At 59.1% G+C, this 14,847-nt stretch overlaps 1 protein-coding gene across 1 annotated transcript; it reads right to left on the bottom strand.

Moving 5' to 3' along the window:
- Positions 1 to 3,999: 3,999 nt before the first annotated feature.
- LOC137322626 (uncharacterized) lies at positions 4,000 to 14,176 on the bottom strand. Its single transcript, XM_067985533.1, has 4 exons — positions 14,079 to 14,176; positions 11,756 to 11,862; positions 9,594 to 10,589; positions 4,000 to 6,362 (listed from the first exon to the last, which is right to left on the bottom strand). Exons 1-4 carry the CDS (start codon positions 14,153 to 14,155, stop codon positions 4,000 to 4,002), a joined length of 3,543 nt encoding a protein of 1,180 aa, XP_067841634.1. The 5' UTR covers positions 14,156 to 14,176.
- Positions 14,177 to 14,847: the final 671 nt, after the last annotated feature.

Genomic DNA, 14,847 nt, shown 5'->3' with positions numbered 1-14,847 from the left:
TCCCCGGGACCCCCTGTAAATACTGACACACTCCCGGGGACCCCCTGTAAATACTGACACACTCCCGGGGACCCCCTGTAAATACTGACACACTCCCCGGGACCCCCTGTAAATACTGACACACTCCCGGGGACCCCCTGTAAATACTGACACACTCCCAGGGACCCCCTGTAAATACTGACACACTCCCGGGGACCCCCTGTAAATACTGACACACTCCCGGGGATCCCCTGTAAATACTGACACACTCCCGGGGACCCCCTGTAAATACTGACATACTCCCCGGGGACCCCCTGTAAATACTGACACACGCCCCGGGACCCCCTGTAAATACTGACACACTCCCCGGGGACCCCCTGTAAATACTGACACACTCCCCGGGGACCCCCTGTAAATACTGACACACTCCCCGGGACCCCCTGTAAATACTGACACACTCCCCGGGGTCCCCCTGTAAATACTGACACACTCCCGGGGACCCCCTGTAAATACTGACACACTCCCGGGGACCCCCTGTAAATACTGACACACTCCCAGGGACCCCCTGTAAATACTGACACACTCCCGGGGACCCCCTGTAAATACTGACACACTCCCGGGGACCCCCTGTAAATACTGACACACTCCCCGGGACCCCCTGTAAATACTGACACACTCCCGGGGACCCCCTGTAAATACTGACACACTCCCCGGGACCCCCTGTAAATACTGACACACTCCCGGGGACCCCCTGTAAATACTGACACACTCCCCGGGACCCCCTGTAAATACCGACACACTCCCCCGGGGACCCCCTGTAAATACTGACACACTCCCCCGGGGACCCCCTGTAAATACTGACACACTCCCCCGGGGACCCCCTGTAAATACTGACACACTCCCCCGGGGACCCCCTGTAAATACTGACACACTCCCCCGGGGACCCCCTGTAAATACTGACACACTCCCCGGGGTCCCCCTGTAAATACTGACACACTCCCCCGGGGACCCCCTGTAAATACTGACACACTCCCCCGGGGACCCCCTGTAAATACTGACACACTCCCCCGGGGACCCCCTGTAAATACTGACACACTCCCCCGGGGACCCCCTGTAAATACTGACACACTCCCCCGGGGACCCCCTGTAAATACTGACACACTCCCCCCGGGGACCCCCTGTAAATACTGACACACTCCCCCGGGGACCCCCTGTAAATACTGACACACTCCCGGGGACCCCCTGTAAATACTGACACACTCCCGGGACCCCCTGTAAATACTGACACACTCCCGGGGACCCCCTGTAAATACTGACACACTCCCGGGACCCCCTGTAAATACTGACACACTCCCGGGGACCCCCTGTAAATACTGACACACTCCCGGGACCCCCTGTAAATACTGACACACTCCCGGGGACCCCCTGTAAATACTGACACACTCCCCGGGGACCCCCTGTAAATACTGACACACTCCCGGAGACCCCCTGTAAATACTGACACACTCCCGGGGACCCCCTGTAAATACTGACACACTCCCGGGGACCCCCTGTAAATACTGACACACTCCCGGGACCCCCTGTAAATACTGACACACTCCCGGGGACCCCCTGTAAATACTGACACACTCCCCGGGGACCCCCTGTAAATACTGACACACTCCCGGAGACCCCCTGTAAATACTGACACACTCCCGGGGACCCCCTGTAAATACTGACACACTCCCGGGGACCCCTTGTAAATACTGACACACTCCCGGGGACCCCCTGTAAATACAGACACACTCCCGGGGACCCCCTGTAAATACTGACACACTCCCGGGGACCCCCTGTAAATACTGACACACTCCCGGGGACCCCCTGTAAATACTGACACACTCCCGGGGACCCCCTGTAAATACTGACACACTCCCGGGGACCCCCTGTAAATACTGACACACTCCCCGGGGACCCCCTGTAAATACTGACACACTCCCCGGGACCCCCTGTAAATACTGACACACTCCCGGGGACCCCCTGTAAATACTGACACACTCCCGGGTACCCCCTGTAAATACTGACACACTCCCGGGGACCCCCTGTAAATACTGACACACTCCCGGGTACCCCCTGTAAATACTGACACACTCCCGGGGACCCCCTGTAAATACTGACACACTCCCGGGGACCCCCGGACCCCGTCGGAAGAATGAGCTCCAGTTGCTGAAACTTGTTTTTATTGTTTTTACAGCAAAAGAAAGAGGAAACTTCAAATCATCAAACGTCAAAAATAAATAGTGGGTGAATTTGGCCAAAGATTAATTTGACGGCCGGGGGGACGAGGGTCCGTCCCGTGAGGCACTGGACGCGGGGAGCGAGGGGTCGGCCGAGTTCCTGGCGGTTTCATCACATGACCTCCCGCCTCCAACCGCCCCGCCCCCCACACTCCTGCCATTGGCTGCCCGACTCGTCAATCCTTATGGTGCCCCGCCTTCCCAGCCAATCGGAAAGTGAACAGACTCTTTGTTACCCGATTGGACGATTCTTGACCGTCAGTCAAACGGACATTTTTCCCCCAACTCGGACATTTTTATAAATTAATAAACAAAAAAGTTCAAAGAAAATTAACACAGGGTTTTGTTTCAGGCCCCTGGGATTTCCCGGGATTTCACCCCCTGCAGTTTCCCGGAGATTAATCTTTAATTCTCCTGGAGGGTTGGCAACCGCCTCGGGGAGTATTGTGTCTCCCCCAGACCAAGAGTGACAAACGTCCCGGGACCCCGGAGACCCCAGAGACCCCCAGCCCAGACCCCCAGCCCAGAGCCCCACCCCAGACCCCCAGCCCAGAGCCCCAGCCCAGACCCCCAGCCCAGAGCCCCAGCCCAGAGCCCCAGCCCAGACCCCCAGCCCAGAGCCCCAGCCCGGACCCCCAGCCCGGACCCCCAACCCAGACCCCCAGCCCAGAGCCCCAGCCCAGACCCCCAGCCCAGACCCCCAGCCCAGACCCCCAGCCCAGAGCCCCAGCCCAGACCCCCAGCCCAGACCCCCAGCCCAGACCCCCAACCCAGAGCCCCACCCCAGACCCCCAGCCCAGACCCCCAGCCCAGACCCCCAGCCCAGAGCCCCACCCCAGACCCCCAGCCCAGACCCCCAGCCCAGACCCCCAGCCCAGAGCCCCAGCCCAGACCCCCAGCCCAGAGCCCCAGCCCAGACCCCCAGCCCAGACCCCCAGCCCAGAGCCCCAGCCCAGACCCCCAGCCCAGAGCCCCAGCCCAGACCCCCAGCCCAGAGCCCCAGCCCAGACCCCCAGCCCAGACCCCCAGCCCAGAGCCCCAGCCCAGACCCCCAGCCCAGACCCCCAGCCCAGACCCCCAGCCCAGACCCCCAGCCCAGAGCCCCAGCCCAGACCCCCAGCCCAGACCCCCAGCCCAGACCCCCAGCCCAGACCCCCAGCCCAGAGCCCCAGCCCAGACCCCCAGGATTCCCTCGCCCATTAATGACACGGGTGATTCAGACAGCAACAGGCCGGAGGGGAGGGGGGGAGCGGGAGTGGGGGGGGAGGGGAGAGGGGGTGAGAGAGGGGGGGGAGGGGGGTGAGAGAGGAGGAAGGGGAGGGGGAAGGGAGGGGAGGAGGGGGAGTGGGTGGAGGGGAGGGGGAGGGGGAGAGGGGGGTGAGAGAGGAGGGAGGGGAGGGGAGAGGAGGAGGGGGAGTGGGTGGAGGGGAGGGGGAGAGGGGGAGGGGGAGAGGGGGAGGGGGAGAGGGGAGGGGGAGGGGGAGAGGGGGGTGACCAGCTGGTGTGTTCTGGGATCGTGGGGATTTTGAGCGCTGTCTGATTTGTGTTGACAGCAGAGGCCGCGACTGGAACGAGGACGAGTGACGAGATTTCCAGAGTCACTGCCTCCCAGACCGGAAGCTAATGCTGAGCCGCAGCGCCCAACAGGCCTGGGCCTGAGCCTGGGCCTGGGCCTGGGTTTGGTTGTCATACTCTTTGGCCTGCACCTTAGCCAGGACCTGATCTGGCGCCCTATCCCGGGTCTGCATCACATCCTGCCCTGGGCCTGGGTCTGAGCCTGGTCTTTGGTCTGATCCTGGGCCTGGGCCTGGTCTTCAGCCTGGGGCTGATCCTGGGCCTGCCTGTGATGCTGGGCCTGGGACTGGGCCTGATCCTGGGCCTGGTCTATGGCCAGGGCCTGGGCCTGATTCTGGGCCTGGTCTATGGCCTGGGCCTGGGCCTGATCCTGGGCCTGGTCTTTGGCCAGGGCCTGGGCCTGATTCTGGGCCTGGTCTATGGCCTGGGCCTGCCTGTGATCCTGGGCCTGGTCTTTGGCCTGGGTCTGGTCCTGGGCCTCAGCGTTATCCTGGGCCTGGGCCTGATCCTGGGCCTGGTCTATGGCCTGGGCCTGGGCCAGATCCTGGGCCAGCCTGTGAACCTGGGCCTGGTCTATGGCCTGATCCTGGGCCTGGGCCTGATCCTGGGCCTGCCTGTGAACCTGGGCCTGGTCTTTGGCCTGGTCTTGGGCCTGGGCCTGGTCCTGGGCCTGCCTGTGATCCTGGGCCTGGTCTATGGCCTGGGCCTGGGTCAGATCCTGGGCCTGCCTGTGAACCTGGGCCTGGTCTATGGCCTGGTCCTGGGCCTGGTCCTGGGCCTGGGCCTGGTCCTGGGTCAGATCCTGGGCCTGCCTGTGAACCTGGGCCTGGTCCATGGCCTGGTCCTGGGTCAGATCCTGGGCCTGGGCCTGCCTGTGAACCTGGGCCTGGGCCTGATCCTGGGCCTGGGCCTGCCTGTGAACCTGGGCCTGATCCTGGGCCTGCCTGTGATCCTGGGCCTGGTCCTGGGCCTGGGCCTGGGCCTGGGCCTGGGCCTGGTCCTGGGTCAGATCCTGGGCCTGGTCCTGATCCTGGGCCTGGGCCTGATCCTGGGCCTGGTCTATGGCCAGGGCCTGGGCCTGATTCTGGGCCTGGTCTATGGCCTGGGCCTGGGCCTGATCCTGGGCCTGGTCTTTGGCCAGGGCCTGGGCCTGATTCTGGGCCTGGTCTATGGCCTGGGCCTGCCTGTGATCCTGGGCCTGGTCTTTGGCCTGGGTCTGGTCCTGGGCCTCAGCGTTATCCTGGGCCTGGGCCTGATCCTGGGCCTGGTCTATGGCCTGGGCCTGGGCCAGATCCTGGGCCAGCCTGTGAACCTGGGCCTGGTCTATGGCCTGATCCTGGGCCTGGGCCTGATCCTGGGCCTGCCTGTGAACCTGGGCCTGGTCTTTGGCCTGGTCTTGGGCCTGGGCCTGGTCCTGGGCCTGCCTGTGATCCTGGGCCTGGTCTATGGCCTGGGCCTGGGTCAGATCCTGGGCCTGCCTGTGAACCTGGGCCTGGTCTATGGCCTGGTCCTGGGCCTGGTCCTGGGCCTGGGCCTGGTCCTGGGTCAGATCCTGGGCCTGCCTGTGAACCTGGGCCTGGTCCATGGCCTGGTCCTGGGTCAGATCCTGGGCCTGGGCCTGCCTGTGAACCTGGGCCTGGGCCTGATCCTGGGCCTGGGCCTGCCTGTGAACCTGGGCCTGATCCTGGGCCTGCCTGTGATCCTGGGCCTGGTCCTGGGCCTGGGCCTGGGCCTGGGCCTGGGCCTGGTCCTGGGTCAGATCCTGGGCCTGGTCCTGATCCTGGGCCTGGGCCTGATCCTGGGCCTGGGCCTGGGCCTGCCTGTGAACCTGGGCCTGATCCTGGGCCTGGGCCTGGGCCTGGGTCAGATCCTGGGCCTGCCTGTGAACCTGGGCCTGGGCCTGGTCCTGGGCCTGGGCCTGATCCTGGGCCTGGGCCTGGGCCTGGGCCTGGTCCTGGGTCAGATCCTGGGCCTGGTCCTGATCCTGGGCCTGGGCCTGGGCCTGGGCCTGGTCCTGGGTCAGATCCTGGGCCTGCCTGTGAACCTGGGCCTGGGCCTGATCCTGGGCCTGGGCCTGATCCTGGGCCTGGGCCTGGGCCTGATCCTGGGCCTGGGCCTGATCCTGGGCCTGGGCCTGGGCCTGGGCCTGGGCCTCCCCTTCACCCTCAGAATCCTCACCAATCCCCTCCCACGCGCTCAGTTCATTTTCAAGGTGGTTGATGCGAAGCTTCAGCTTTTCGAAGCCGGAGCCGAACTCCCCGACCAGTCGAGCAAATGTTGTCTGCAGCGAGTCGAGGACAATCTCCAGCCGCTCCAGCTCACTCTCCACACTTTGCTTCTCCGACTCCGGCTGCACCGCAGTCTCGTCCAACATCCCCATCTTCATCAGCATCCGTCGGCCCTTTTCCTCCAGCACGTCCTTCGCCTCCGGAAACTCCATCAGCACCTCCGTCAAATGCTCCTTCGACAGAGCGAACAGGTCGGAGTATCCGATGCTCCTGATATTCGCCGTCCTTCTGTTTCCAGATTTACTCCCTTCGAAATTGAAGGAGACAAGGATAAAAAACAAAGCTTGACCTCGGCCTGGGCCTGGATTTGAGCCTGGACCTGCAGCACTCCCTCAGTACTGACCCTCCGACAGTGCGGCGCTCCCTCAGTACTGACCCTCCGACAGTGCAGCGCTCCCTCAGTACTGACCCTCCGACAGTGCGGCGCTCCCTCAGTACTGACCCTCTGACAGTGCAGCACTCCCTCAGTACTGACCCTCCGACAGTGCAGCACTCCCTCAGTACTGACCCTCCGACAGTGCAGCACTCCCTCAGTACTGACCCTCTGACAGTGCAGCACTCCCTCAGTACTGACCCTCCGACAGTGCAGCACTCCCTCAGTACTGACCCTCCGACAGTGCAGCGCTCCCTCAGTACTGACCCTCTGACAGTGCGGCACTCCCTCAGTACTGACCCTCCGACAGTGCGGCGCTCCCTCAGTACTGACCCTCCGACAGTGCAGCGCTCCCTCAGTACTGACCCTCCGACAGTGCGGCGCTCCCTCAGTACTGACCCTCCGACAGTGCAGCACTCCCTCAGTACTGACCCTCCGACAGTGCAGCGCTCCCTCAGTACTGACCCTCCGACAGTGCAGCGCTCCCTCTGTACTGACCCTCCGACAGTGCAGCGCTCCCTCAGTACTGACCCTCCGACAGTGCGGCGCTCCCTCAGTACTGACCCTCCGACAGTGCGGCGCTCCCTCAGTGCTGACCCTCCGACAGTGCGGCACTCCCTCAGTACTGACCCTCCGACAGTGCAGCACTCTCTCAGTACTGACCCTCCGACAGTGCAGCACTCCCTCAGTACTGACCCTCCGACAGTGCAGCGCTCCCTCAGTGCTGACCCTCCGACAGTGCGGCACTCCCTCAGTACTGACCCTCCGACAGTGCAGCACTCCCTCAGTACTGACCCTCCGACAGTGCAGCACTCCCTCAGTACTGACCCTCCGACAGTGCAGCGCTCCCTCAGTACTGACCCTCCGACAGTGCAGCGCTCCCTCAGTACTGACCCTCCGACAGTGCGGCGCTCCCTCAGTGCTGACCCTCCGACAGTGCGGCACTCCCTCAGTACTGACCCTCCGACAGTGCAGCACTCTCTCAGTACTGACCCTCCGACAGTGCAGCACTCCCTCAGTACTGACCCTCCGACAGTGCAGCGCTCCCTCAGTGCTGACCCTCCGACAGTGCGGCACTCCCTCAGTACTGACCCTCCGACAGTGCAGCACTCCCTCAGTACTGACCCTCCGACAGTGCAGCACTCCCTCAGTACTGACCCTCCGACAGTGCAGCGCTCCCTCAGTGCTGACCCTCCGACAGTGCGGCACTCCCTCAGTACTGACCCTCCGACAGTGCAGCGCTCCCTCAGTACTGACCCTCCGACAGTGCGGCACTCCCTCAGTACTGACCCTCCGACAGTGCAGCACTCCCTCAGTACTGACCCTCCGACAGTGCAGCGCTCCCTCAGTACTGACCCTCCGACAGTGCAGCGCTCCCTCAGTACTGACCCTCCGACAGTGCGGCGCTCCCTCAGTACTGACCCTCCGACAGTGCGGCGCTCCCTCAGTACTGACCCTCCGACAGTGCGGCGCTCCCTCAGTACTGACCCTCCGACAGTGCGGCGCTCCCTCAGTACTGACCCTCCGACAGTGCGGCACTCCCTCAGTACTGACCCTCCGACAGTGCGGCGCTCCCTCAGTACTGACCCTCCGACAGTGCTGCGCTCCCTCAGTACTGACCCTCCGACAGTGCGGCGCTCCCTCAGTACTGACCCTCCGACAGTGCAGCGCTCCCTCAGTACTGACCCTCCGACAGTGCAGCGCTCCCTCAGTACTGACCCTCCGACAGTGCGGCGCTCCCTCAGTACTGACCCTCCGACAGTGCGGCGCTCCCTCAGTACTGACCCTCCGACAGTGCTGCGCTCCCTCAGTACTGACCCTCCGACAGTGCAGCGCTCCCTCAGTACTGACCCTCCGACAGTGCAGCGCTCCCTCAGTACTGACCCTCCGACAGTGCGGCACTCCCTCAGTACTGACCCTCCGACAGTGCGGCGCTCCCTCAGTACTGACCCTCCGACAGTGCTGCGCTCCCTCAGTACTGACCCTCCGACAGTGCAGCGCTCCCTCAGTACTGACCCTCCGACAGTGCAGCGCTCCCTCAGTACTGACCCTCCGACAGTGCAGCGCTCCCTCAGTACTGACCCTCCGACAGTGCGGCGCTCCCTCAGTACTGACCCTCCGACAGTGCAGCGCTCCCTCAGTACTGACCCTCCGACAGTGCGGCGCTCCCTCAGTACTGACCCTCCGACAGTGCAGCGCTCCCTCAGTACTGACCCTCCGACAGTGCGGCGCTCCCTCAGTACTGACCCTCCGACAGTGCAGCGCTCCCTCAGTACTGACCCTCCGACAGTGCGGCACTCCCTCAGTACTGACCCTCCGACAGTGCGGCGCTCCCTCAGTACTGACCCTCCGACAGTGCTGCGCTTCCTCAGTACTGACCCTCCGACAGTGCAGCACTCCCTCAGTACTGACCCTCCGACAGTGCAGCACTCCCTCAGTACTGACCCTCCGACAGTGCAGCACTCCCTCAGTACTGACTCTCCGACAGTGCAGCACTCCCTCAGTACTGACCCTCCGACAGTGCAGCGCTCCCTCAGTACTGACCCTCCGACAGTGCAGCGCTCCCTCAGTACTGACCCTCCGACAGTGCGGCCCTCCCTCAGTACTGACCCTCCGACAGTGCAGCGCTCCCTCAGTACTGTACTGGGAGTGTCGGCCTGGATTATGGGCTCAAGTTTCCAGTGGCAGGAGGGTCGTTAACCAAAGGACACAGATTTAAGATAATTAACAAAGGAACCGGGCGGGAAGGGGGCGGGGGATCAATTTTTTTACGCAGCGAGTTGTTCTGATCTGGAATGCGCTGCCTGAAAGGGCGGTGGAAGCAGATTCAATAATAACTTTCAAAAGGAAATTGGAGAAATACTGGAAGGGGGGAAATTTGCAGGGGAATGGGGAAAGAGCAGGGGGAGTGGGACTAATTGGATAGCTCTTTCAAAGAGCCGGCACAGGCAGAATGGGCCGAATGGCCTCCCTCTCTGCTGTACCATTCTATGAATCTAAGTGTCTGGAGTGAGGCTTAAACCCATGACCTTCTGACCCGGGTGTGGGTGGGGGGTGGTGTTTGTCCTGACCCCCCCGAGCCATGACTGACCATTGGTTTGTTACCTGGAATGTTCAGGATGCTGATTTCTCCAAAGTAATTGCCGTCCACCAGGATGGCGAATTGTGTGGCTCCATCGTCAGAGACCACGGCCAGCCGGCCCTCCTGCACGATGTACATCTCCTGGCCAATGTCACCCTTTCTGCACACATAGTCCCCAGGGCTAAAGACCTGAGGCTCGAGTTTCAGCACCAACTGCTCCAGCAGGCTGACCTCGCAGGTTTGGAAGATCTGGACCTTCCTCAGGGTCCGGAGATGGACGTTGACCACCACCTCGGCCCGCAGCCTGTCCGGCAGGTTCTGGAGGACCTGGTTCTCGTTGGTCATCTTCTTGTTGAGGCGCAGGTGCTGGGACCATCTGGCCACCCGCTTCTGGAGCTCTCCATCCACCCGGTTGGACTTGAGGTAACCCTTCACCAGCAGGTGATCCGGGAAGACCCTGCGATTGACCGTGTCCAGGCCGGAGACGATGGACTCCACGTTCCCCACCACGCTGGCAAACACCAGCACAGCCACCAGGAAATCCACCGTGACAAACAGATACTCCTCCTCCCTCACCGGGGTGGGGGTGTTCCCGATGGTGGTGAGAATCAAGGTGGAGATGTAGAAGCTGTAGAGGTATTGGCGGGCCAGGCGCCCGTTCTCGGGGTGCGAGATATTGGGGTAAACCCAAGCATCGCGCCCGAACCCAATGTGCCGGGACAGGGTGAAGTAGGCGCAGGCGTTCCAGTGGATGCTGACCACCATGTAGGCCATGATCCGGCCAATGCGAAAGGCATTGGGGTAAGAGGCACGGGTCTCCGCCCGCTGCAGGCACTCGGAGAGACGGCTGACGAGCAGGAGCCTGTTGACTCTGACGACTGGGCTGTTGACCCCAAAGCCGAGGTACAGCAGGTCAGTGGGCAGGAGGGAGAGCAGATCCAGCTTGAAGCCTGGGGTCCCAGCGTACGTCCGAGCAATTCTCCAGCGGTCAGTCACCAGGACGCCTTGCTCCAGGTACCCTGCGGGAGAGACAGAACCATCTCACTGCACACACCACACAAAGTAAATCATTAGAGACATTTCATTCAAAATATTTCAAATCTCACTTTCGGAGAGAGGAGTCCCACATCCCCCAGGTGTTGGCTGAGTTTGACCCCAGGTACCAGAGGTGAAAGGTTGCTGCTCTTACCTTTTCCTATTTGAAAGGACAATGAGGACAAACACCTCGCTATGGCCATCCCCACACCTCCACTACTCGCCTTTAAACAGCCACCCAACCTCAAACAGACCATCGTTCGCAGCAAATTACCCAGCTTTCAGGAGAACAGCGTCCACGACACCACACAACCCTGCCACGGTAACCTCTGCAAGACATGCCAGATCATCGACACAGATACCACCATCACACGAGAGGACACCACCCACCAGGTGCATGGTTCATACTCCTGTGACTCGGCCAACGTTGTCTACCTCATACGTTGCAGGAAAGGATGCCCCAGAGCATGGTACATTGGCGAGACCATGCAGACGCTGCGACAACGGATGAACGGACACCGCGCAACAATCACCAAACAGGAGGGTTCCCTCCCAGTCGGGGAACACTTCAGCAGTCATGGACATTCATCCACCGACCTTCGGGTAAGCGTACTCCAAGGCGGCCTTCGAGACACACGACAACGCAAAATCGTCGAGCAGAAATTGATAGCCAAGTTCCGCACCCATGAGGACGGCCTCAACCGGGATCTTGGGTTCATGTCACGCTACACGTTACCCCACCAGCGAACAAATGTTATCTGTTTTTAATATAATGGGTCATTTGCTGGCTTTCTCTGCCGTCCGGATGTTTCTGCCTCTCTCTGTTTTTTTTCCCTGTTTGTTTTTTTGTTGAATGTGTATTCGGGGGTTCTGCAGGTGACACCTCTCTGTGCAGGTGACACCTCTCTGTCTGAACACGGTGATTGCCTTGGCAACGGGCAGTTGCAGGGGCAGTCTGTAAACACCATGTATTGTTCTGTGATGTATAAATGCGTAGGCTTCAAGGAGCTCCTGAACATTTACCTGACGAAGGAGGAAGCCTCCGAAAGCTTGTGAATTTAAAATAAAATTGCTGGACTATAACTTGGTGTTGTAAAATTGTTTACAATTATATTTGAAAGGACGCAGACAGGTGTGTGCACACACTCACCTGTGTTAAACCTCACGGCCACGTTCAGCAGGTAGGTGAGATCAGCGAGGTAATCCAGACTGAGCCACAAGGACAGGTACTCGTACTGCAGCTGACTGAAACTGGACCTGGGAAGCAATCACACAGAGTATTGAACGGGCCAGGGTGAGTAACAAGCAGTAATAAAGAGGCTTTGATCAAAGCACGGCCCCTCACTCTGTCGATTCCCCGCTCCGATTCACCTTCAAACTGCTGATTGTTCAGCAGAGTTTTATTTTTTTTGTCATCAGCCAGGGGGATAGAATCATTGCATTAATTGTTCCCTCTCGCTTATCTCCCTCTGTCGCTCTCTATCCCCTTCCCTCTCTCTGTCGCTCTCTTTGGGGGTCACCATTGACCAGAAACTTAACTGGACCAGCCATATAAATACTGTGGCTACGAGAGCAGGTCAGAGGCTGGGTATTCTGCGGCGAGTGACTCACCTCCTGACTCCCCAAAGCCTTTCCACCATCTACAAGGCACAAGTCAGGAGTGTGATGGAATACTCTCCACTTGCCTGGATGAGTGCAGCTCCAACAACACTCAAGAAGCTCGACACCATCCAGGACAAAGCAGCCCGCTTGATTGGCACCCCATCCACCACCCTAAACATTCACTCCCTTCACCACCGGCGTACCGTGCCTGCAGTGTGTACCATCCACAGGATGCACTGCAGCAACTCTCCAAGGCTTCTTCGACAGCACCTCCCAAACCCACGACCTCTACCACCTAGAAGGACAAGAGCAGCAGGTACATGGGAACAACACCACCTGCACGTTCCCCTCCAAGTCACACACCATCCCGACTTGGAAATATATCGGCCGTTCCTTCATTGTCGCTGGGTCAAAATCCTGGAACTCCCTTCCTAACAGCACTGTGGGAGAACCTTCACCACACGGACTGCAGCGGTTCAAGAAGGCGGCTCACCACCACCTTCTCAAGGGCAATTAGGGATGGGCAATAAATGCCGGCCCCACCAGCGACGCCCACATCCCGTGAACGAATTTTTAAAAAGCCCATCGTGCCTGTGCTGGCTCTGTGAAAGAGCTGTCCAATTAGACCCACTCCCCTGCCTTTTCCTCACAGCCCTGCAAATTTTTCCTTTTCAAGTATGTGGATAGACTGGAGAAGCTGGGATTGTTCTCCTTAAAGCAGGGAGGGTTGAGAGGAGATTTGATGGAGGTATTCAAAATCATGAAGGGTCTAGACAGAGTAGATAGAGAGAAACTGTTCCCATTGGCAGAAGGGACAAGAACCAGAGGACAAAGATTTAAGGTGATTGGCAAAAAAACCAAAGGTGACATGAGGGAAAACCTTTTATGCAGCGAGTTGTTCCGATCTGGAATTCACTGCCTGAAAGGGCGGTGGAAGCAGATTCAAAAATAACTTTCAAAAGGGAATGAGATAAATACTTGAAGGGAAAAAATTTGTAGGGAATGGGGAAAGAGCAGAGGGAGTGGGACTACCTGGATTGCTCTTACAAAGAGCCAGCACAGGCTCAATGGGCTGAATGGCCTCCTTCTGTGCTGTAACCATTCTATGATTCTAAGTATTTATCCAATTCCCTTTTGAAAGTTATTATTGAATCTGCTTCCACCGCCCTTTCAGGCAGTGAATTCCAGATCAGAACAACTCGCTGCGTAAAAAAATTCTCCTCATCTCCCCTCTGGTTCTTTTGCCGATCACCTTAAATCTGTGTCCTCTGGTTACTGACCCTCCTGCCACTGGAAACAGTTTCTCCTTATTTACTCTATCGAAACCCCTCATGATTCTGAACACCTCGATTAAATCTCCCCTTAACCTTCTCTGCTCTAAGGAGAGCTCCAATCCCTGTGAACAGCCCTGTGCTCGCTGACCCACATCGGCTCCCGGTCCGGGAACGCCTCATTTTAAAATTCTCACCCTTGTTTTCAAATCCCTCCATGGCCTCGCCCCCCTCCCTATCTCTGTAACCTCCTCCAGCCCTACAACCCTCCGAGATCTCTGCGCTCCTCCAATTCTGGTCTCTTGCGCATCCCCCGATTTTAATTACTCCACCATTGGCGGCCGTGCCTTCAGCTGCCTCGGCCCTAAGCTCTGGAATTCCCTCCCTAAACCTCTCCGCCTCTCTCTCCTCCTTTAAGACGCTCCTTAAAACCCACCTCTTTGACCAAGCTTGTGGTCACCTGTCCTAATATCTCCTTATGTGGCTCGGTGTCAATCTTTGTTTGATAATCGCTCCTGTGGGACATTTTATCGTGTTGAAGGCACTGTATAAATGCAAGTTGTTGTTGTTATTCTGTCGGAGGGTTTGATTGATCCTCACCTGCAGACCAGCAAGATCCAGTTGTAGACAACAGGGACGCTGGAGACCACGAGCCAACAGAAGTAGCACTCTCCCATCGGGTCCAGGATCCAGCGAGAGCCGGCACTGTGGAGACAACGCCAAACATGAGCAGGCTCAGACAGCAACACTGCCACTCCCTTCCTCACCATCAGTGCAACAAATAAACAACAGCTCAAAGGGCCAGATTGCAGGTTTCTCATTCCCAATCCCAGGGTCTCCCCAATCACCCAACGAAGGATCCAACAGACGGGGCGAAATGGTGGACAACACAAGACGGGATTAAGCAGCAGGACAAACAACTATCACTCGGGGTCAGTGGCCGAGGCACCCAGCAGACCCCCGAAACATCATTTCATTAACTGAGTTACAGCATCCCCCTCCGTTATAACACTCCCCTCCGTTATAACACTCCCCTCCGTTATAACACTCCCCTCCGTTATAACACCCCCCTCATAACACTCCCCTCCATTATAACACCCCCCTCATAACACTCCCCTCCGTTATAACACTCCCCTCCGTTATAACACTCCCCTCCGTTATAACACTCCCCTCCGTTATAACACCCCCCTCCGTTATAACACTCCCCTCCGTTATAACACCCCCCTCCGTTATAACACTCCCCTCCGTTATAACACCCCCCTCATAACACTCCCCTCCATTATAACACCCCCCTCCGTTATAACACCCCCCTCATAACACTCCCCTCCGTTATAACACTCCCCTCCGTTATAACACCCCCCTCATAACA

The sequence above is a fragment of the Heptranchias perlo genome, chromosome 6, assembly GCF_035084215.1.
Source record: "Heptranchias perlo isolate sHepPer1 chromosome 6, sHepPer1.hap1, whole genome shotgun sequence".
Taxonomy (NCBI): domain Eukaryota; kingdom Metazoa; phylum Chordata; class Chondrichthyes; order Hexanchiformes; family Hexanchidae; genus Heptranchias; species Heptranchias perlo.
Note: the sequence above shows the minus strand (reverse complement) of the source record. Positions and strands in the feature narration are given on the sequence as shown.

Coding starts and splice junctions, on each gene's coding strand:
- LOC137322626 (XM_067985533.1), bottom strand. CDS start 14,155: ATGGGAGAGTGCTACTTCTGTTGGCTCGTGGTCTCCAGCGTCCCTGTT. Junction 11,863..14,078: donor TGGATCTTGCTGGTCTGCAG/GTGAGGATCAAT, acceptor ATTGCTTCCCAG/GTCCAGTTTCAGTCAGCTGC. Junction 10,590..11,755: donor GGCCGTGAGGTTTAACACAG/GTGAGTGTGTGC, acceptor TCTCTCCCGCAG/GGTACCTGGAGCAAGGCGTC.